The 21,225-nt window shown below is 43.3% G+C and overlaps 1 protein-coding gene across 2 annotated transcripts in view; it reads left to right on the top strand.

Annotated features, from left to right (window-relative positions):
- The window catches only part of LOC132575341 (cadherin-19-like), a 163,069-nt gene that overhangs the window by 117,819 nt on the left and 24,025 nt on the right, over window positions 1-21,225 (top strand). For both annotated transcript variants that reach the window (XM_060244059.1, XM_060244058.1), the window contains exons 4-9: window positions 1,841-1,942; window positions 3,432-3,596; window positions 8,181-8,365; window positions 9,089-9,342; window positions 11,929-12,065; window positions 14,307-14,428. In XM_060244059.1, coding sequence (XP_060100042.1) covers window positions 1,841-1,942; window positions 3,432-3,596; window positions 8,181-8,365; window positions 9,089-9,342; window positions 11,929-12,065; window positions 14,307-14,428 — 965 coding nt within the window. The remainder of the gene's footprint in view (window positions 1-1,840; window positions 1,943-3,431; window positions 3,597-8,180; window positions 8,366-9,088; window positions 9,343-11,928; window positions 12,066-14,306; window positions 14,429-21,225) is intronic.

Here is a 21,225-nt window from a genome sequence, read left to right as displayed (position 1 = left end):
CTTGTTAGCACAAATTGACCTCATCTTCTCCAAAGAGTGACATTGCTGGCTACTAAAGTGGCTGCCAAACTGGATTTATCCAAGATGGAGTTAGGCAGACAACATACCATCTAGGAAGGAGCTCACTGGCAACACTTGTGGGAGATATACTTGTTTGACTCCTCCTGGCCTGCCTTTTCCCTCTTATTAATGGGAGAAAAGCTAATTTGAAGGCGTTGGGCCAAATTTCTGAGTGACTAGGTGCATAGTAAAAACACATCCCCCCAGATTCTTTTTATTATATAGGTCTGAGAAAATGTTTTAGTTTTGTTGTCTGTCTGTCTATTTATGCTCAGTGTATCTTGTCTTGCTAGAGGTTTACACCCCCCCAAACTCTGCTTGGTCCACTTTCCCTGGAACAACAGGCCCTGGCACTGGCCAACTCGCCTGCTGGCTAAAGAACAGTCCATACCCCCAGCCTCCCTGCTGGGGGACAGGGTGGGATGGAAGGATTTATATGGGCACAGGCCACTGTGTGGTTCACTCTGCTACTTGATAGTGAGAGTGTCTTGACAGCTCCCCAGCTGGGTATCTCCCCTGTAAACCCTCCCCACAAAATCCCTTAAAAGGATCCCTGAAAGTGGGAGAAATAGGCATAAAGGCCATATTTCCCCTGAAAATGGATCTGGCCACATGCTGATACCACCACAAGAGGTAGACAAGGATCCATTGGCTCCTGCCAAAGCTCCTACAGCTTCACCCAAGCCTGTATTTTATGATAAATCCCATGCAGCCCAATATCCTGGCTCCAGGCTAAGACGTGGACCCTGTCAGGATGAAACAGCAAACCTAGCTGGAAAGAAATGTCTGGGTGGTGGATCCAGTGACAACCCCAGTGACAACCAACATTGTCCATGGTGTTAGTTGCCTTTCTTATGGCCCACTAGGAATGCCTGTCCAACAAGTCAAACAAAAATAACTGTATACTACACAGCTGGGCCAACCGAAATCACAGGTCTACCGCAGATCCTGGTGCTAGATCAAGGCCCTTAAAATAATATAAATTACTTGATGTTTATAAAATTGTTAAAATAAATGTACAGGAGAAGAAAATAAGACTATATATGTAAAAATGCTTCATCAAATAAAATCTAAGAAGTCGTTTTCAAGATGGAAATTTCCTTTCCATTCTTACAGCATTCTTGTAATTACAGAGTCATCTTAAGACTAATGATTACAAACAAGGAGTGATCCCATAGAAGAAGACTTGTTGGTTGCCCAATAGATCATGTTTCACTAGGGCGCTGCCAAATTTTTCAGCAAAACCTTTTTGAGTTGAAAAAAATCTGTTTTCAGTTGAACTTCACCCTGTGCTAATTGAAACTGTGAGGTTGTTTTTGTACCATTTTATTTTTCCTTGTACAGAATTTTTACAATCAAATGTATACAATTTTGTAGTATAAAAATGGCACAAAAACAAATAAGAAACACCAGCAATGAAAGTGTGTGAAGTTAAAAGGCTCATGCTGTCAACATATGAAAACAAAAAAAAGAGAAACTCAGCCTATTCATACAACCCTGGAAGTGATGTGAAGCTGGTTTTTATCTTTGAGAAAATGGAGAAAGCAAGAGTATAACAAAATAGACATGCATGAGACTTTTGCGTATGAAAAGCCTCATCCATGTCTCTTTTATGTTATACTTTTGCTTTCTCCATTCTCTCAAAGATAGCTAGAAAAGAAGGTATATGTAGAATATATTACAGGAACTTTTTAAAATATGTAAACTGTAGGATAGGTTTTTTTAAAAAAAAATCTGCTAAACATTATGTGAAAGTAAATAACAAACTGTGTTTTCTCAGGTACTTCTGTGATTCAGGTTACAGCTTCAGATCAAACGGGTGCCCGCCTATTTTACAGCATTCTTCAAGGACAACCCTACTTTTCTGTGGAGAGAACAACAGGTACTGTGGGATATCTTTTCATAGAGCTACTCGAGTATCACTAATAAACCACTTAGGTGACAGAAAAGGTTGAACAAAATGGCTAAATCAATTTGAAATGATTTTGTAGAACTTAATGTAAAATCAAACATACCTTCAAAGCTATCAAAATCAGATACACATTCAAAACCTTGAGACTGTTGTCTTTGTGATCACTAGTGTTTGCAAATTACTGTGGAAGGACTTTTTTCCCATTTTTCCCACAGAAGGATTCACCATCACCACAATTTTCCTCTTGTTGCTGCAGTCCAGTACATCCTACTGGTGCTTGCAAGATTTTCACGTGCAATGAGGGGGTCTGCAATAAGACTAGACCTGGCCTAAAATTGCCCCTACTGCCCCTAGTGTAAGATTAGTTTCAATCCATCACACCATTTTTAATGCACAATTGATCTTCCGGTTAACAAAATGTTTCTACTGTGGTGGCTCAACTTATCTCTTGTCATATTCTGTATCTTAAGAAAAGGAATACATTTGGTGAAGAAGAATCAATGCTTCTAACTTTAAAAGTTGCTTTAAAGCGGTAGCATTAAAATATTTGAAAATTGTTACATTATTTTTATATGTTTTCTTTATATGTCCAGTCTTTCTCCAAAGAGCTTAAAACTGAGTTTTGTCTTAACAATGAAGATTATTAGTAGAGATAGTGAGCTGCCTGAAGCAATCTAGTAAGCTTCATAGATGTAGTTCAAATATATGTGATATAAAAATCATTTCAGCATTTAAAAATAAAAATAAACCCTATATAGTTGTCAATTTAAGCTGGTAATAGTGGGGGAAATGCTGGCATTGCTATCCTCCCCATGGAGATGCCTTTTCTCACGCGAGAGGTGGACTTTAACCAGAAAAACAACTGAGGGAAAAAGGGTTCAAGCATTCCTACCTTCTCTTCCGTCTCTATTCCTCTGCTCAGACTTTAGTTCTTTCAAGGCTATTTTTTGTTAAAAGGAACCAAGCAGTCTAGACCTAGTTCAACACACACTAACTAGCCATCTCATCATCATAATCTACTAAACAGCAATAGAAGAATACACAATCAATGTTCTTGATTTCCTTTGAATCCATGAGTTCTATACACATTTGAAGTAACAGCAAAGGACAGGGGAGCTTGCAAAAGAAAAAAAAACACCATAAAAACTATTTAGAATAGCTTACAAATGACTAGCACTGTAGTACATAGGGATATTCCTGGTGAACTGATGGTTGAAACTGATTGTTTTGATATCTACTAGGACTGACCTTCTGCTTCCCAGTTAGAGCTTACCAAGTCTCATTATGGGGCAACATCCTTGTCATCTTTTCTTGCTGATACTGGGATTATATTTCCTGTTGATGAATATTAGGTGCTGTGATTGGACTGGAAAAAGCTGTGGAATACATATTTATGACAGTATAAGAGGAAAGGCACTGCATGAAATATTTTAGCACATTACATTTATATGTTTTGTAGGAGTGATAAGAACATCTTCCCCAATGGACAGAGAAACTATAGATCAGTATTTTGTTGTCATTCAAGCCCAAGATATGATTGGTCAAATAGGTGGACGTTCAGCAACAACAACTGTAACTATCAACCTCTCAGATGTTAATGACAACCCTCCACACTTTCTCCACAGTGAGTAGAAAGTCACTTGGATTTCATATTTTTTTTAAAAAAAAATCATCTAAACTTGGGGGATAATTCTGTATATTTTACATTCAGAAATCATCAGTAAATAGACAGCATTTCACATAAATGTATTTATTGTTTAGAATCACCTGGAGGTCACCTCTTCAGAGACCTGCTTGAGATAGCTCACAAAATCATATAGCCAGACAACAAACCATAAAAAAACTACAGATCAAAACATCATAAAATAACAGTATAAAATGATGTTGAATAGACAATCCTCAAGCTAGAAGTGGACCATAAAAACAGCTTTCAAAGATGGCCCTCCTCAGTTAAAAGCCTGGTGCCAGTGCAGATTGTACAGCCCTGTATCCAGTCTTTGACACTAATCTGGCCATCACATTTTGGACCAATTGAAGTTTCCAGACAGTTTTCAACTGCAGTCCCATGTAAAGTGCATTACAGTAATCTAAGCTGGATGAGATCAGAACATTCATCACCATGGGCAGAGGAACAATTTTTTGAGAAACAGCCATATCTTTCATATCTGTGGGACAAGGGTTTGCTATTTATGACTCTGGTTGCAAAAACAGTAAAGACAATAAAATAAAACAAAACAAGAGAGACCAGAGCCTTGAACTGTATGCAAGGCTCTAGCAACACTCCAAGTCAATGAACCATCTCCTTCCACTACAGGCTGACTCATCAGTCCTTGTATATGTTCTCCTCAGCTTGCAAAAATGTTGCCCACCTTTATTTTCTACTGCAGAGATTCTTGGGGACTTAGATTCTGTTCTGCTGGGATTTTATTGCCCTTGCTTATTTTTTTTTTCTTCTTCTATTGAAAACAATGGAGGATACGGGCAGCTTCCGAGGGGGGGGGCATAATTTGGGCCCTGTAAACTCTATCCTCATCTATCTTGAAGGACATGAAGAGGAGAGCCAGCCAGTGGTCTTCTGTGGATTGGTGTCTCTAGCATGCTGGGGATGCATTCTACCACTTCACAACTTCGCAAACTGAACTAGTTCATCTAGCTGCAAAAAAGTTTGTGATAATCTGTAGTTCATGAACCAGGCATGCCACGAACCACAAACTGGACTGCATTTTCCCAGTTCATGCCCACTCCTGTTTGCAATGCCCTTGCCCAAATCATTTCAACGGGGCAGCACATTTTGGGGTCAGGGTAAGAATTTCCTCCTCCTTCTCTCTTGATTTGGTTCAGCCCTATAATATGGTGTAATTCTAAGTTTAGCTTCATATTCCCAAATTAAGACACCAGACAAAAATACATGGTTTACTGCCACAGTTTGTTGGGCTTTATTAATTACAACATGAACTGTGAACTGAACATATGAACATATGAAGCTGCCTTATACTGAATCAGACCCTTGGTCCATCAAAGTCAGTATTGTCTACTCAGACTGGCAGCAGCTCTCCAGAGTCTCAAGCTGAGGTTTTTCATGCCTACTAGCCTGGACCCTTTTTAGTTGGAGATGCCAGGGATTGAACCTGGGACCTTCTGCTTACCAAGCAGATGCTCTACCACTGAGCCATTGTCCCTCCCCTTATTAAACTGCACTTTAAACTCATGCTCCCAAATGTGTTTACGCCCTGCCCCATTGGTTTTGGCAGCATTTGGGCAAGTCACCCTGGCTCCAAGCCTAGTGTGGCCACAGGGCATGTCTGCTATTCCTCTTTTGCACCAAATTTATGCAGAGATGGTTTAGCATTGCCTTCCTCTGCAGAGTCTTCCTTCGAGGTTACCTAGGGTGGCCATAATGTCTGAAGGCCAGCCAGGGACACCTTTTGGGGGGGGGGAAGGTAGGGGTGCCGGAAACAGGAAGTGACGTCACTTCCGGCGATGTCATGCCACCGCCGGAAACAGGAAGTGACATCACTTCCTGTGACACTTCCTGTGACATCATTTCCCCCGCGCCACCTGCCGGAAGCAGGAAGTGACATCACTTCCTGTGACATCATTTCCCCCAAATGACATCATTTCCCCCAAATGCCACTGCCGGAAACAGGAAGTGACTTCACAGCACTTCTGTGACGTCCCCAAAAATCCCCCAAATATCACCGCCGGAAACACCAAGATTATTTATAGAGAGGGAAAGGGGGAAATAAAGTTAAATAAAACTCTTTTTTTACTTTTTTCAAAGTGAGAAGACTAGAGAGAACGGGTTCCACGCTGAGAAGCCAGTCAGATTCCAGTGAGATTCCAGTGAGACTGTGCTGCATAATGCAGCCTATTTATTTTGTCCTGTTTGCTCTGTTGGCTCTATCTGCGCCACCTTCATCACTTTCGGGGTGTGGATCCCCCAGTGGGGTGGTCTCCCGACTCCCTCCGCTGGCTGTTTCTGATAGCCCTGCGCCCCCTCTTTCATTTGATATGTGTCCCGTGCGGGTGCCACCCTCCCGCCGGGAGATGCCGCAAAATGAGCCCCCTTGAGGCTTATGGCGGCAGGGCTCGGGGGAAGCGAGCTAGACTGCTGTTCTTTTGAGGGGTTATAGAGTGTTTCGAGCCCGTCCCTGTGGCATCGGTCCCATCGTTGTGGGACCCAGGGGGCCGGCACAGCGGCCCGCCGAAGCAGCCTGTCACTAATAACACAGGTCGAGATGCAGGACAGGAACCTGGAAGTGACCGACAGGCTGCTTCAGTGTGCCGCTGCGCCGCCCCCCCGGGAGACCGGGACGGTCTGGCTACCCTAAGGTCACCCTTCCAAGTAGCAACCCTGCTTAACTTCCAAGATCTGATGAGATCAGACTATATTATGCCACCTTCTCGCTGGCCAATCAAATTCCTGCTTGGTACTGCAGAGGCTTGACTAACTCTGCAGTGATGCCACAAAGAGGGAAGGGTGGGAACCTCTGCAGCTGCAAACATGTCAAACAATGAAGGAACAGCTTTAAATAGCCTTCTGTTTTCAGCTGTCTTAATGGCTGCATTGCATGGTGTCTGGATCCTCCAGTTCTCGGGGCGGGGAACTTTCCCGCCATGATTTGGGCAGAAATGTTTGTTTGTTTTTTTAAACTTACCATGGACAATCTAATTGATAGGGTTTTTTCCCCTGTCTCTTGTGGGGATAGCAGCCTAAATATACTTTATGATCGTTTATACACTGAAAATGATACAATTAGTCTCACTGACAATAAAAAAATCTTCTAAGAACTAAGTGATAAATATAAATTGAATAATTTGGAAGCAAAATGTCTCAGAGTAATGTGTCTTTAGATTAGCAAAAGCATACTTGGCTGCTTAGAGGTTTCAGTTTATGGCAGTGGTTTTCAAACTGTGTTCCAGTGAACTCTGTGGTTTCTTATAAATTCATCTGGAGTTCCTCAACAGAAACAGTAATGGCAGACAAATTTACTTGGAAGACCCACATCCCAGGTTTTTTTTTTCTCTTCTGCAATTCACAGCCATAGCCAATTGTTGAGTTCGGTTTAGGGGACACTCTGAAGTCATGCAGTGTGATGGAGCAAGCCCAACAAACTGTGGCAGTATATTTTGTGAACTGAGTATGTATCTTACCTAAAAACATGTCCCAGAATCTTCTGCAACATAGCAGGGAAACTTGATGTGGAAAATGTTTCTAGGTAGCAGAAAATCTGAAAACTACTACTTTACAGGCAAGTTTCCCTGAATGAAGGTACCAACTCTAGTAGATTCTAGAATGAAATCTTGAGAGAACAATGACTTATAAGACAGACTTGCTAATGGATCATAGCAGAATTACTAAATCTTATGAGATGGTACCTGAAAACATGGATGTTATTGATTACTTTTTATCCATTTCTATACCTTTAAAGTTTTTTGATAGTTCAGAAGGAAGTCCCACTTTGTTGATTGGGGCTTATTACTTGGCAAGTGCTAATAGCATTGCAGTCTGAGTCTGTTTTGCATCTTCAATGCCCCCTTAAATATGAGTGTGGAATTCACTGTCTGAATAATGCCCTGCACCTATGTAACATATTTCATTTTGATATTTCAGTGTTCAATGGAGTTATTTATCACCAACAAGTGAACCTATGAACAAACTGAGAAGTTGAATGAGCTGTTTAAACCAAAAACTTAATTTTACTTGGCCAAAATTATGCAATAGGCAGGGTATAAGTACAATCAATCAATCAATCAATCAATCAATCAATCAATCAATTAAGGGGGTGTAGAATGATGCTGATTTTGTTTTACCAGTTATGGTTTCAGAGCACTTGCATTACCCATTCTTTATACAGGACACATGTTTCTAACTAGCACAAATAGAAAAAAAAATATTGGCTCATACTTGGAAATATGTTTGCTGTGCAATAATGCACTGATCCTTTTATTCAGACATAAGGAAAACTGAAGTAAAACTGAAAAGTGCAGTCAAAATAGTTGTCTTGAACTAATCCATGGAACTTGATAGAACATGTATCACCAAAGAAAAGAATTCAGAGGAGGAACTAAGAAAGGTTTCTTAACTGTAATTCTTTGCGTGACCAATTAACCATTGGAATCTAGAGCGGCTTATTCTTAGTTGTTTTCACATTGATGTTCAAGAGTTTGTTGAGACTGTCACCATACTGACAGCTATTTCTTTAAGGACGTTATCATATGAATATCTCTGAGGCGGCACCCATAGGAACCATTGTAGGCAAAATCTTGGCAGAAGACAGTGACATAGGAGATAATACAGCAATGAACTATGAAATAGAAGGACATGCTTCTCACATCTTTTACATCATTACCAACAATAAGACTCAAGAAGGAATTGTCATATTAAAGGAGGTGAGACACTAAAGCATACTTAAAGAAATAGCATAGCATAGTCAAATACTCTGGCTGTTATAATATTGTTTGTTGCTCATGATAAGCTATATATGTTTATAAAAGCCAGTTTCTAAGGGCCAAAGTAGATGACATCCCGGAAACTGTGACTGGAACTCTCATCTATTTAAATCATTTTTGTTGCAAGGGTGGGGAGGCCACATTGGAGCAAAACCATGGGCCCTGGGAGAAACAATTCAAACCTCTCTTAGTAAAATCCCCCTACCCCTATAATTATTTGATTTTTTAGGTATAGCATACCCATAGGTTTTCTCTGTAAGTACAAATAACATCTGGGTGAGGAGTTTTCAATTGGAATGAAAAAAGAGAAATGTCTGCCTGCAAAATAAAAAGCATTAACACAGCAGTCAGCATTAAATCACCCAGAAAATGATAAAAGGTAAATTGTGTCCATCACAATGAATTTTCAGCCATGACATGGGTAGAAACCATGAAGCCCTGAAAATCAACCCAAGTAGTAAAGCTGAATTCAGTAAGAGAAAATATGAATAATTAATATGTTTTTACAGCAAGGAAAAATGTAGCACTAACTACTTTGAAAACAGTCCCCAAAGAAGTGTGCTATTCTTTCTTGTCTTTAATCTTCCACTCATCATTGATCTATAATTAATTTTCTAATACTTAAAGAGATATATTCCAGTTTCCACTTTTTCCCCTCTACAGAGTGTAGATTATGAAAACAGAAGTCGGTATGATATTAGAGTCAAAGGCATCAACAGACACATCGATGAGCGTTTCCTACAAGATGGGCCATTTGAAGACACAGTCAATCTTAAGATCAGCGTGGACGATGCTGATGAATCTCCAGTTTTCACCTCTAAGAAATATGCAATGGAGATTTCTGAAGGGGCTGCAGTTGGTTCATTTGTAGGGGCTGTGAGTGCTAGAGATCCAGATGATGCCAACAGTCCAATCAGGTACATTTAAAACTGCTTAAGACATGAGTTTGGAATATAATGCTGAAGAGTCATAGGCTCTTACATCACACTGAAAGTTATGTTCCAAATATATGAATATGTGTGTTCTGATTCACAAAATATTTACTCTTCATCCATCAATGGAAATCTTGTGCCTTTGGCAGAAAAGATCAATGGATTCAGCCCATTTTTTATCAGTTAAACCATATTTTCCCTCAGTCAATTATTTTGGGGAAAGCTCAATTGAAATTTCTTTTTGTATTTTCATTAGTTTTAAATATAAGGTTAGATTATGATTATCAAGGTGAGTTATGAAGTGATCAGTATGCCAAATGAGTAAGAGTTTGAGTTAACATTAGATGGTGAAGGTCAAAAGCCTGATACCTTGGATATGTCTAGGAGGTCTTCCAGACTCAGATCTATTTACCTTAAGCAAGACCAATGGTATCACAAGCCTTCCAACCAGTTCCTGGGCCTATTAACCCATAGAATAGAGAGATAATGCTCAGAAACAAACTGTATTGTTTATTTAAAGCATTTCTATTCTGCCTTTCCATCTCATAGGAAGTCACCAGGCAACTAAAATATATATTTTAAAAAGCATTCTATGTATATAAAAGTCCAAGCATATTGGTGCTTTCAAATTCTCCCATTGGCCCATGATGTTCACTTCTTCATCCATTGACCTGTCAACTGCCACTCAACTGTATTTATGTCCCATTGGCTCAGTCCACTCCACTCCCCTGCCCACATCTTCCCTGGCTAAAAAAAGAGGACCGTCTCTCCTCAAGTGGCATCAAGTTGGGCAGTGGCAGCCATCTGGAGAAGGCCTGGGCCACACAAAGAGGCTACTGTGGTTACCTGGGTAGCTGCTTTGGGAAAACTGCCTTCAGTCTTATTGGCCCATCCTGCTGGGTCTTCCCTCAGAGGCTGTTGCTAGGCAACAGTAGTATTCCAAGCTTGGTCCTCTCAGTAGAAGGCAGGGGAAGAAGGCCCTTTCCAGGCCTATTTTGACCTTTGAGGGAGTAGCAGCCCACCCCTCAACCCAACAACAGCTAGTGTGATGCAGCAGTTAGCAGTTCAGAGCAGGGTCTGCAAGACCCAGGTTCTTGCTGTGGAAGTTGACTGGGTGATTTCAGACCACTCACAGACTTTCAGCCTAACCTACCTCACAGGGCTGTTGTGCAGATCAAAAGAAGGAGGGGAGAATGATTTAGGCAATCACACCATAATTATTCTTTCTTATTTCCATTCTGGGTCTGTTTCAGGGCTTTAAGCCATCACAGACATGGGGATACATACCTGGTGGGGGGGGGGAGCTGGCATCTTTTTCAGATGTGGGGTGGGGGTGAGTAAGGCCAAGGGTTGGGGAATAGTGGAATGCCGAGGATGTGAGGGTAGTTGAGTGGAAGAGGTAGTTGGGATAGATGGTAGTAGGAGGGGGGCTGGGGGTGGGAATTTGGGGGTGGATGGGAAGGCATCAAGGTTGGGGGGGAGTGAATGCCTTCACTTGAGTGAGTGAGTGGGAAGACAGCAGGGAAGGGGGGCATTCACCCACAGCCTCTTTCTAGAGCCTGTTGTATTTTTCTCCACAATGGTCCTTATTCCTAGTATAAAATACAATATAGTAAAGAATAGATCAAATAAACAACCAGATCCATAAGAGATAGCTAAAGCATCCAAGATAACAACTTTGGGTTTTGTTTTTTAAATTCTTTCCACTCTTCTCTTTATCCTCACAACAGCCCTACAGTCAGGTTAGGTGGAAAGAAAATGGAACAGCTCCAAATCCATGTATTGAGCCTCTGGGAGAGGGGAGGGGATTTGAACCTGCATCCTACCAGTGCTAGTTAGTCATTCTAACCATTATACATTCTAACCATTATATAAGCCTCCCTGAGCCGCCTTGGTGGGGAGGGCAGGATATAAATGAAATGAAATGAAATGAAATGAAATGAAACAACACTGAGTCTCTATGGAATGACTGTTTGAGCAGATTTTTGTATGAGAAGGTGACCCTTTAGCTTTTCTGGGATGATCTACTTGTTATAGGAAACTTTCTAAGAAACAGTCCCATTTCTGTTTCATAACATGTATTTCCTTTTAAAAACATATGTATATAGAAGTCATTATAAAATTGGTGCTTTTTTACACATTCCCTCCTGATGTTGCTTTTTTGGCACTGCATCAAGTTGGATACTGTTCCATCCCAACTTAGTTGCCAGTGTTAGTCATTACACTATGTTAGTCATTTCACTTCCCTGTTTCTTTTTCATTGAATCATTCACCTGCTGGGATCCTCCCCGTGAAATAAGAATGAATAATACATTTTAGATTTGGTTCACGTTAATATTGGTCTGAGGCATATTTAGTTTTCTAAAAAGAAGTGCTTTGATCTTGGCAGTAGTGAAATTTAAATGTGCATTAGTGTACACTTTTCATGCTTTTTGAGTTTTGGAGCACACATGCATATTCATGTCAATTGAGTGTTCTCTCTAGATGACAATAGCTTATATGTCCTTCATTCAGTAGGAACCTTTTGGCACATGAGCAAGTCTCATTTTTTTTTTTTACTTTGTGGTGCAGGTATTCTATTGTCCCTGGCAGTCATTTAAATAGATGGTTCCACATCAATGCACACAATGGAACAATAATTGTAACTAAACCGTTGGATCGAGAGGTAGCACCACAGCACCATTTAATTATTACAGCCACTGAATCAAGTGAGTCAGAAATTTTAAGGCACCCTCTGCTTGAGATACGGCATTCCTTTATTACAATTATCTTCCATATATCCCTGCTTTCTAAATTGCTCTTTTCTCATTTTGTCGCTATTGATAGTTACATTATGAAGTATTATTCAAATGATGAGTTTGGTGGTAGCAAAATAATGTTCGAGTTCAAGGTTTTGAACTCTCTCATAAAAGAGTACCTAACAAGATGGGGAAAGAGAAAAAAGTAACAGAATAGGATCTCTGACAGTTTAAGCAATATTAAGGCATATAAATTACTCTCCTGGTACAAGACCTTATGCTAAATTAGATCCTGGTAAATTTCACAGCAGGTTTTTTTTTCTGCCTGATACAAAATTAGTCAGGGTTTAATTTAACACCAGTCAGAAACCCATGTTCAAATTAATTGTGAAAGCAAGGTCTAAATCAGTCAGATGTTTGTATGCTTGCAATTAAACCTGGAAAGCACCCCTTATATAGAACTCAGATTGCTTCAAGATGCAAACTGGTTACTATTCCTTTGGATTTAGAAAAATTTTTTATTTTATTTTAAAAATGCTTATTTAGGACTGTGGAACATAGCATAGTTACATCTGTGCATACTTAGATATTATGCTATCGTGCTACAGCAATCATTTGCAGCTGGATTTTCCTTTGTTGAGAATATGATTGCTATAGCACGTTCATAGCTCAGAATCCAATGATGAATGTGGACAGTAAATGTCCAAATACTGATTTCTACCTACACAAGAGTAAAGGAAAATCCCAACCAATCCATTATGATGGATTTTCAAAGTTTTGAATTGGGATTTTCAAAGTAAAGGGAGCTCAAAAATAAATGATATAAAAAGAAAAGAAATCATTCTACAGACTGTGTACAAGAAAGGGAACATGATGAAACTATTCCACTATCCAGTGTACATGTCTTCTACTTTCAGAATTACATTTTCTGCATTTCTTTATGATACATCATGTCTGATACTTTTTTTTTGCATTGTGTCTAATCTTTGCAATTCTCATCCAATTGTTAATTGAATGTTTTATGCTATTTGTTTGCATTTTTGTGTTGTATAATCCATTTTGAGTCTCAGCAAGAAAGAAGCAAATAAACATACAGCATGAAAAGAATCACACATTAGTTAACACACAATATAGTATTTCTCTCCTGTGCCCAGTGATAGTCCAAAGGTGTGCTGGCTGTCTATCAGCAGTGAAAAGCAACCAGCACCTGCAATGCCCAGTGTGTGAGTGGCTGCTCTGCTATGGTGATGCCCAGGGGTTGTTGTGTAGAAAAATAGGTGGTGGAGCTCATCCAGGGATTGCTGTGCAGCTGCACATATTATTCAATGGACAAGGAGGTGGAACTCTCAGAAAGATTCAGGAGCTGTGCTCCTGTGAGCTCCCACTGAATCTGAGGCCTGGTGATGCCTATTGTCTTGTTCTAGCCTGGCTCTCGCCCCATTACCAGTAGTCTGACAGCCACCATTGTATCTGTCACGGGCAAGCCCTGGCAAGGATACGTCTACCTGTGATTCAGTGATCTTCCAATGCAGCTTTCAAAGGCACAGGAGCCTTGATAGACAAAGAAAGTTGGCAATCCTATTCATTTGTCTTCCCTGATGTTTTGTTTAAATGGGATTTGATAGATAGGGATCTATGCCGTCTCCATAATCATTCAGCCTTAGACTCACACTGAGAAAGGGTTTCAATGCCTGCATAGTGGTGCTCTAGCAAGGAGCTGGGGTAGGCTCTTGCTGGTTCAGTCATTGTTGTGTGATAAGTCATGCAGGCTACATGATGTAAGCAATAATAATGAATCATATAAATGCATCAAAGGGATGACTATGTGGGAAGGTGCTAAGCCAGATTGTTAGAGTCTTGTGCAGCCAATCCATACAAGTGACCTGTGTCCAGTGACTGGTTTTGATGATGTAAGACTTTCAGTTATGCATGGGACTTTTTCTAGGGCTGTTTGGTACCTAACCTCATGCAGGGCTTGAGCCAGAGACATTATTCACGTTATGCATGTGCTTTTCCACAAACAAAGTTATGCCTTTCTCTGCAGTCTTTTCTGTGCTGTCATATACAGGTAGTTTTGACTCGATAAGCCAAATGGTCCTATCTACTGGTACTGGCCAAAAGGTGGGCTTTTGCAACAATTGTTAGAACAGATCACATCCCATAGTATTCAATGCAAAATGTTGATACTGATTTTTGTTCTCTTTCATTCAGTGAACCCCAAACAAATATCAAATGTGAACGTTTCTATCCAAGTTGTTGATGTTAATGAATATGCACCAGAACTTTCCAAATACTATGAAATATATGTGTGTGAAAATGCAATGTTTGGACAGGTAAGACTAGCGTGTCTTACTGTATTCCCCACCCCACCCCATCTTGATGAGATCTAACATATAGGTTGTTTGCAGGAAATGTAATAACTGTTCAGAAAAGTTGCTATAACATTACTCATTGGCTCTGGCATATCTTATAAGTTTGTTGTACGGTAGATAGGTATATCACAGATATAGGGAAATAAGATTCCATAATATATTTAGCATAATACCGTATTGTTTTGACTGGTTTTTCTTCTTTTTTGTGGTAATAGATCTCCAGAGCCTTGTACAGTGCACATGGTTCTCATTTGGGCTCTGGCCAAGGCCACTTACCCAGCTATGCTTCCTCCCTCCCTCCCCTCTGTTTTTCTTCTCCATGTACATGCCACCTCTGCATCTTGAACATGATACCCATCACCACAACCCAGTCCTAGTCTTTACTTGCTGCATATGCTACATTCCAAAGTAAAGATAAAGTGGCTGACAGTGCTATACTGATCATTCATAGTATCCTGAGGAGATCGGCCAATGGCAGAGTCCAAAACAAGGAAGGGAAGATGAATGGGGGCACATGATCCATTTGATTTGTGAAAGATTGTATGCAAGGACATATTAATAAAAGTTTATTTCCCTATAGCTAAGTGGTGTCCACCTTTGTGGGATTTACTAATGTTAAACAGAAATAGTACCATTTTGAATACAGCTGCTGCTGACTATACTCTTCCCTTTGTTCTTCCCACCACCACAATACACTGCCCTTGGGCTCTTTTTTGTGTAGCAGGAACTCCTTTGCATATTAGGCCACACCCCCTGATGTAGCCAATCCTCCAAGTGCTTACGGGGGTCTTAGTACAAGGCCTACTGTAAGCTCCAGGAGGATTGGCTACATCAGAGGTGTGTGGTCTAATATGCAAAGGAGTTCCTGCTACAAAAAAAGCCCTGCTTGGGCTTATGGAACATGCAGCACTGCAGTTCTAACTTAAGCATTCTTCATAGTCATCAGTTGATACTTCCGCTGAAATATTTTTTAAAAAATGTTGTCTTGTAGGATTTTATCTCAAGTGTTTTTCATCTCCTCACAAAGTGGCTTTCTCTAAGGTGCTACTGGCTTCCTATCTAGCAGTTCTACTGCAAACCAGCACTGCTACACTCTGAATCCACTGTAGATTAATAGTGCTGTCCTAATATACTTCTAAATGCATTAACTTGCATAGTTTTTGAGGGGTGTAACTCTGTTTAGGGTTGGGTTGCAAACCTATGAATTTTAGCTCAGCATTCCGTATTCTTCTCCATTGTAACATTACTGAAGTAATAGGGAGGCCTTGTGTACTCTTGGGTGAGCAAGGACACCCTGCTACTTTTTCCCTTCTTGCTACTGGGTACTCTGGGATGCCACCATACAAAATGATATGGTCTCTTTCAGTTACCAGTGGTTTGGAGCACTGGTTGGGTTCTATGTGGATGCATGGAGTGAGGATGCTCCTAGCAACCCACTCCCCTCTCCTTCTTCGCTCTCTAACCGAGCCTCGCAAGGAAGCCATAGCATAAGCATGAGTGAACCGTTAGATGCAGGTGTAAGGCTTTCTGAATACAGTCTCAGTCCTTGAATGAGAAAGATCTTTATTTACTACAACACAGCTTTACACTCTAGAGCACAAATACATAGGTGAAAAGGTATCACAGCACTGAACATTATATGCAGAATTAAGAAAGGGCTAGTCTAACATGTAGAAATACAGATGTTATCTTCAGCATCCCCCTCCATGGAGTGGGCATAAGTCTGCTGGAATTTAGATGCAGGTGTCCCTCTATTCCTTCCCCTACTCATTAACTTAAGTGGCTCTTTGTATGCCATTAACAGAATGTTCTAATATTTTAACTCTTGCTGTCCTAGCTGAGATGGAGTCTATTTACCCAGTCTTGAGTTTGGGAGTAATGCCCCCATGGGACACTTGGCACTCCTTTCTCCAGTTACTTTGGAGAAAATGTCTCCTTCTAATATTGCCTAGCTCAAGTTATCCAAATAGCCATCCATCTTGCCCCTTCCTGGCAGTTGGGCAGATTACTATCTCCTTGCAGGAAACTCACCTCTTCTTAGGTGGCAATTTAAGCAGTTTATTACTGTCTTCCTTGGGAAAGAATGTTCATCCCAGAGATTTGTGTCCCCTGGGTGTAATTCAAGCATCTTACACTTCCCTGTCACAACAAATGATAGAAAGAAACCTCCTGATACTGCCACCTATGTAGCTCACAAGAGGAGATAGTAGAGTTGTAAACTGCCTAGGAAACATGTTTTTACCTAATTTTGCTTTGCTTGCATCAGTCTAGCACAATATATATATATTTAAATATATCAACTAAATGACTGTATCCTTATTCTCCCTTCATTTGGGCTTTGTGGGTGTTGCTGAACATTTTGATTTACCATGTGGAAATGGATCTTTAAAAAAAATCTATCAGATCTAGGACTATCACATGAAAAGTTAAGTCGATAAAATGCATAAAAAGATGGATTTTTCATGATTACTCACATCATGTTTATCAGACACTTTAAATGGAGTTTCATTATACTTTTATGTTACAGCTATGTGTCTGTTACCAAATGACATATCAGCTACACCAGGGGTGGCCAATGGTAGCTCTCCAGATTTTTTTTTGCCTACAACTCCCATCAGCCTCAGCCAGCATGGCCAATGGCTGGGACTGATGGGAGTTGTAGGCAAAAAAAAGCATCTGGAGAGCTACCATTGGCCACCCCTGAGCTACACAATAGCCTTCTTCCTTTTACACAAACTGTTTTCAGGGCACTGTCCATGTAAAATTCACTACTCTTTGAGACACTTCAAAACAAGCTTGTGTATGGAAGGTGTTCAATAGAATAAACTCTAATAAAATCCAATCCTCTTACAGGCATCAGATGCAATATAATATTAACAAACAATATTTTAAGGGGATTTCTTCAACTATAACAACCAGCCATGAAAGCTGGGTGAGAATATGACACAACAGGGAGAAGGAAGTACATCCTTAAATTAATATATATATATATATATATATATATATATATATATAACACAATTTTATTTTAAAACTAATTTTGAATTGTTACAAAAATATGAAACACTCAACATGGCCAAATCTGTGCATATTTAAATCTGAAGACTGAATTAATGAATAAATTAAACAAGAGTTTTCTAACAACCTGAAAAAAATGTGCCAGGTTTGAAGAAAAATCTGAAATAAAAAATACACCAAGGGATTACTTCACTTCCAAATAGAAGCAGAACCTATTGTTTTAAGGAATAAATAACCTTGGTGACTGTTGCTAAGCAACTACAACAGTAATGCCAGCCTTCCAGTCCTGGTTTCTGTTAGTAAAAGGCACAGGCAACAGACCCCTTTCCAGGTCTGTTTTGGCCTTTGATGGAGGCAGCAACCTACCAGGTGATTTGTTATCCCCCTGGATTTGCATAACTCATTCAGGCCTGGCTGCTTGTTACTATTCAACAGCAACTACCCCACAAAATCCATTATGATGCAGTAGTCAGAGTTTCAGATTAGGATCTGAGAGGCAAGTTCAGATCCCTACTCTGTCATGGAATTTTTCTGTGTGATCTTGGGTGGCACATTCTCAGACTATCAGCTAACAGGGTTGTTCTGAGGATAAAATGGAACAGAATGATGTACTTGGGGTCCACAATGTGGTGAACGAGGGCTGGCTGGGTCTGCAGATGCATGATCATGGCCTAGCTGGTGGAGCAATGGTGGGATCAGCGAGGTTACTGCTGTAGGGGGGTGCGTACCTGGGATTAACAGGCCCGTGGCTGTAGCCAGGAGGTGGCCCAGTTCCTTCAACCTGTAGTGTATCAAGAAATGTCATGCGACCAGACGGGGGGGGGCAACTGGGCAGTCCCAGGAGCCCCAGCGCCGGGAGCCAGTTCCCCGCCTATCTCCAGCTGTGGCGGGAAGTTCAACGGGGCAGGATTGGCCCGACCAACCCAGTAGGCTGTACCCGGGATTGTATATAAGCGGGACCCGGCCCGCGTGTTCTCTCTTGCTTGCTACGTGCTCCCAATAAACCATGTTGCCCTACTCTCGTCTCCGTTTCGAGTACGTTACACTGGCGACGAGGATGGGATTCTAGCCTCAGCGGCTACGACGGAGATCTGGGCAACAAGCGACCGCCGCCGCCATCATGGCCAACCAAGGAGGAATCACCGGCTACCTCGAGCCCTTCGACCCTACAAATCCAGAGGGATGGGAGTCCTACGCGGAGCGGGTCGAGTTCTACCTCCGGGCCAACAAGATCACTGACGCCGGAGCAAAGAGGGACGTTCTCATGAGCGTCTGCGGGCCTGCCACGTTCGAGATCGCCAAGGGTCTCTCGGCACCCGCCCGTCTGGCGGAGAAATCCTATGACGAGATCATCCGACTCCTCACGGGACACTTCTCACCACAGCCCTCGCGGGTGGCTCGCAGGTTCCTGTTCCACAAACGGGACCAGATCGCGGGCGAGTCCGCCGCGGACTACCTGGCGGCCCTCCGCAAACTCGCCGGGAACTGCAACCTCCCCCAACTGGAGGAAGCCCTGGCGGACAGATTCACGTGGGGCCTCCGCGACGAAAGGCTCCAGCAAAAGCTCTTCGCCAAAGAAGAGCTTACCCTCCAGGCCGCCTTCAGCGAGGCGGTGGCGTGGGAACGAACCGCCCGAACGTTTCCCCGGGCCAAGATGGAAGCCGCCCACCATGAAGAGCTGGACCACGACGGCCCCGAGGAGGAGGAAGCCCATCAGCTACGCCGCCCAGCCGAGCCACCCAACAGAGCGACCCAACGCCCCCGAGCGACCGACCGACCACCAGCGTCGGAGAGAGCCCCGGCCACCAAGTGCGCCAGCTGCGGCGGCCCCCACGAGAGGAGAGACTGCCAGTACCGGACCTGGGACTGCAGGAGCTGCGGGAAGACCGGCCACATCGCCAGGGCTTGCCGAGCCAAGCCCAACCGCAGGAAGCCGACCACGTACCACGAGTCCGCGGAGTCCCACGCGATAGACTCTACGTCCCTACAGGTACTGAACTTGCCCCACGATTCCCCCGATAAAATCAAAGTGACGGTCCTTATCGAGGGGAACCCCTGCCAAATGGAGGTGGACTCAGGGTCCTCCATTTCCCTCATAGCGGAGGAAACCCTAAGAGAACTGTGTCCCCGCCAGCGGCTGCAACTTCGGCCGGCAGACTGCATACTCCGGGACTTCCAGAAGAACCCGGTGCAAATTGCAGGGTGGGCGCGGGTACAAGTCGAGCGGGGGTCCTTCCACAGCCCGCTGGACATCCTGGTGGTAAAGCGCCAGCTGGCTACCCTGCTAGGTCTGGCCTGGTTCAAACCCATGGGAATCCGCGTGGAGGGGGTGGGGCAGACCTTAACGCCCCGTGGGTTCGGGGAGATTTGCAAGGAATTCCCCGAGGTATTCAATGGGTCCCTAGGAAGCTACCGGGGGCCGGCCATCTCCCTGCCCCTAGACCCCACAGTCAGGCCGATTCGGCTCAAGGCCAGGAGGGTCCCGTTCGCCTTGAAACCTAAGATTGAGGCAGAGCTAGACCGCCTCACGGCACAAGGCGTCCTTGAGCCGGTGGACTACGCCACTTGGGAAACCCCCATCGTTACCCCCATCAAACCAACCGGGGAGGTGCGGATATGTGCCGATTATAAATGCACCATAAATAAGGCTCTACAGGACAACCCCTATCCGGTGCCGGTAGTGAGCCACGTCCTAGCCGCCCTAGCGGGGGCTAGGATATTCGGGAAGCTAGACCTAGCCCAAGCCTACCAGCAGCTCCCAGTAGACAGCAAGACGGCAGAGGCCCAAACGATCGTGACACACAGAGGGGCCTTCCGCGTAAAGAGGCTGCAGTTTGGGGTGAGCGTCGCTCCGGGGATTTTCTAGAGCATAATGGACTCCCTCCTTAAAGGAATTCCCGGAGTCCAGCCGTTCTTCGATGACGTTTTAGTCGCCGCCCCGGACCCCGAAGAATTTGGCAACCGCCTCCGAGAGGTGCTCCGCCGGTTCCAGACCGCGGGGCTCAAGGTCAAGAGGGAGAAATGTTTGCTGGGGGTTCCACGGGTGGAGTTCCTAGGGTTCGCCGTAGACGCAACTGGAATCCACCCCACGGAAGAAAAGACCCGAGCCATCGTACAAGCCCTGGCCCCCACGAGCAAAGCGGAGCTACAAAGCTTCTTGGGGGTGCTCAACTTTTACCATTCCTTCCTCCCCCACAAGGCTGCCCTCGCGGAGCCCCTTCACCGGCTGCTGGACAAGAAAGCCCCTTGGGTTTGGGGCAAACGACAGGCCGCCGCGTTTCAGGCGGTCAAGGACGTCCTGGTGTCCAATGCGGTGCTCCACCATTTTGACGAGGCCCTCCCCGTCATCCTGGCATGCGATGCGTCGCCGTATGGGGTGGGGGCAGTCCTGGGGCATCAGCTGCCAGATGGGAGGGAGGTACCGGTCGCATACTACTCCCGCACGCTCACCCCAGCCGAGCGCAATTACGCGCAGATCGACAAAGAGGCCTTGGCAATCGTGGCGGGGGTCCGCAAGTTCCATGAGTACCTATATGGGAGACGGTTCACAATTGCCACGGACCACAAGCCCCTTTTAGGTCTACTAGCCCCAGACAGACAGACCCCCCAAATACTCTCACAGCGCGTGTTGAGGTGGAACCAATTCCTCAACTCATACACGTACACACTGGTTCATAGGGCCGGCAAGGCTATGGGTCACGCGGATGCGCTCAGCCGCTTGCCGCTCCCGGAGACGGGTC

The sequence above is a fragment of the Heteronotia binoei genome, chromosome 7 (assembly GCF_032191835.1).
Source record: "Heteronotia binoei isolate CCM8104 ecotype False Entrance Well chromosome 7, APGP_CSIRO_Hbin_v1, whole genome shotgun sequence".
Lineage (NCBI taxonomy): Eukaryota > Metazoa > Chordata > Lepidosauria > Squamata > Gekkonidae > Heteronotia > Heteronotia binoei.
The sequence above is the reverse complement of the archived record's forward strand: the minus strand, read 5'-3'. Positions and strand labels throughout refer to the sequence as shown.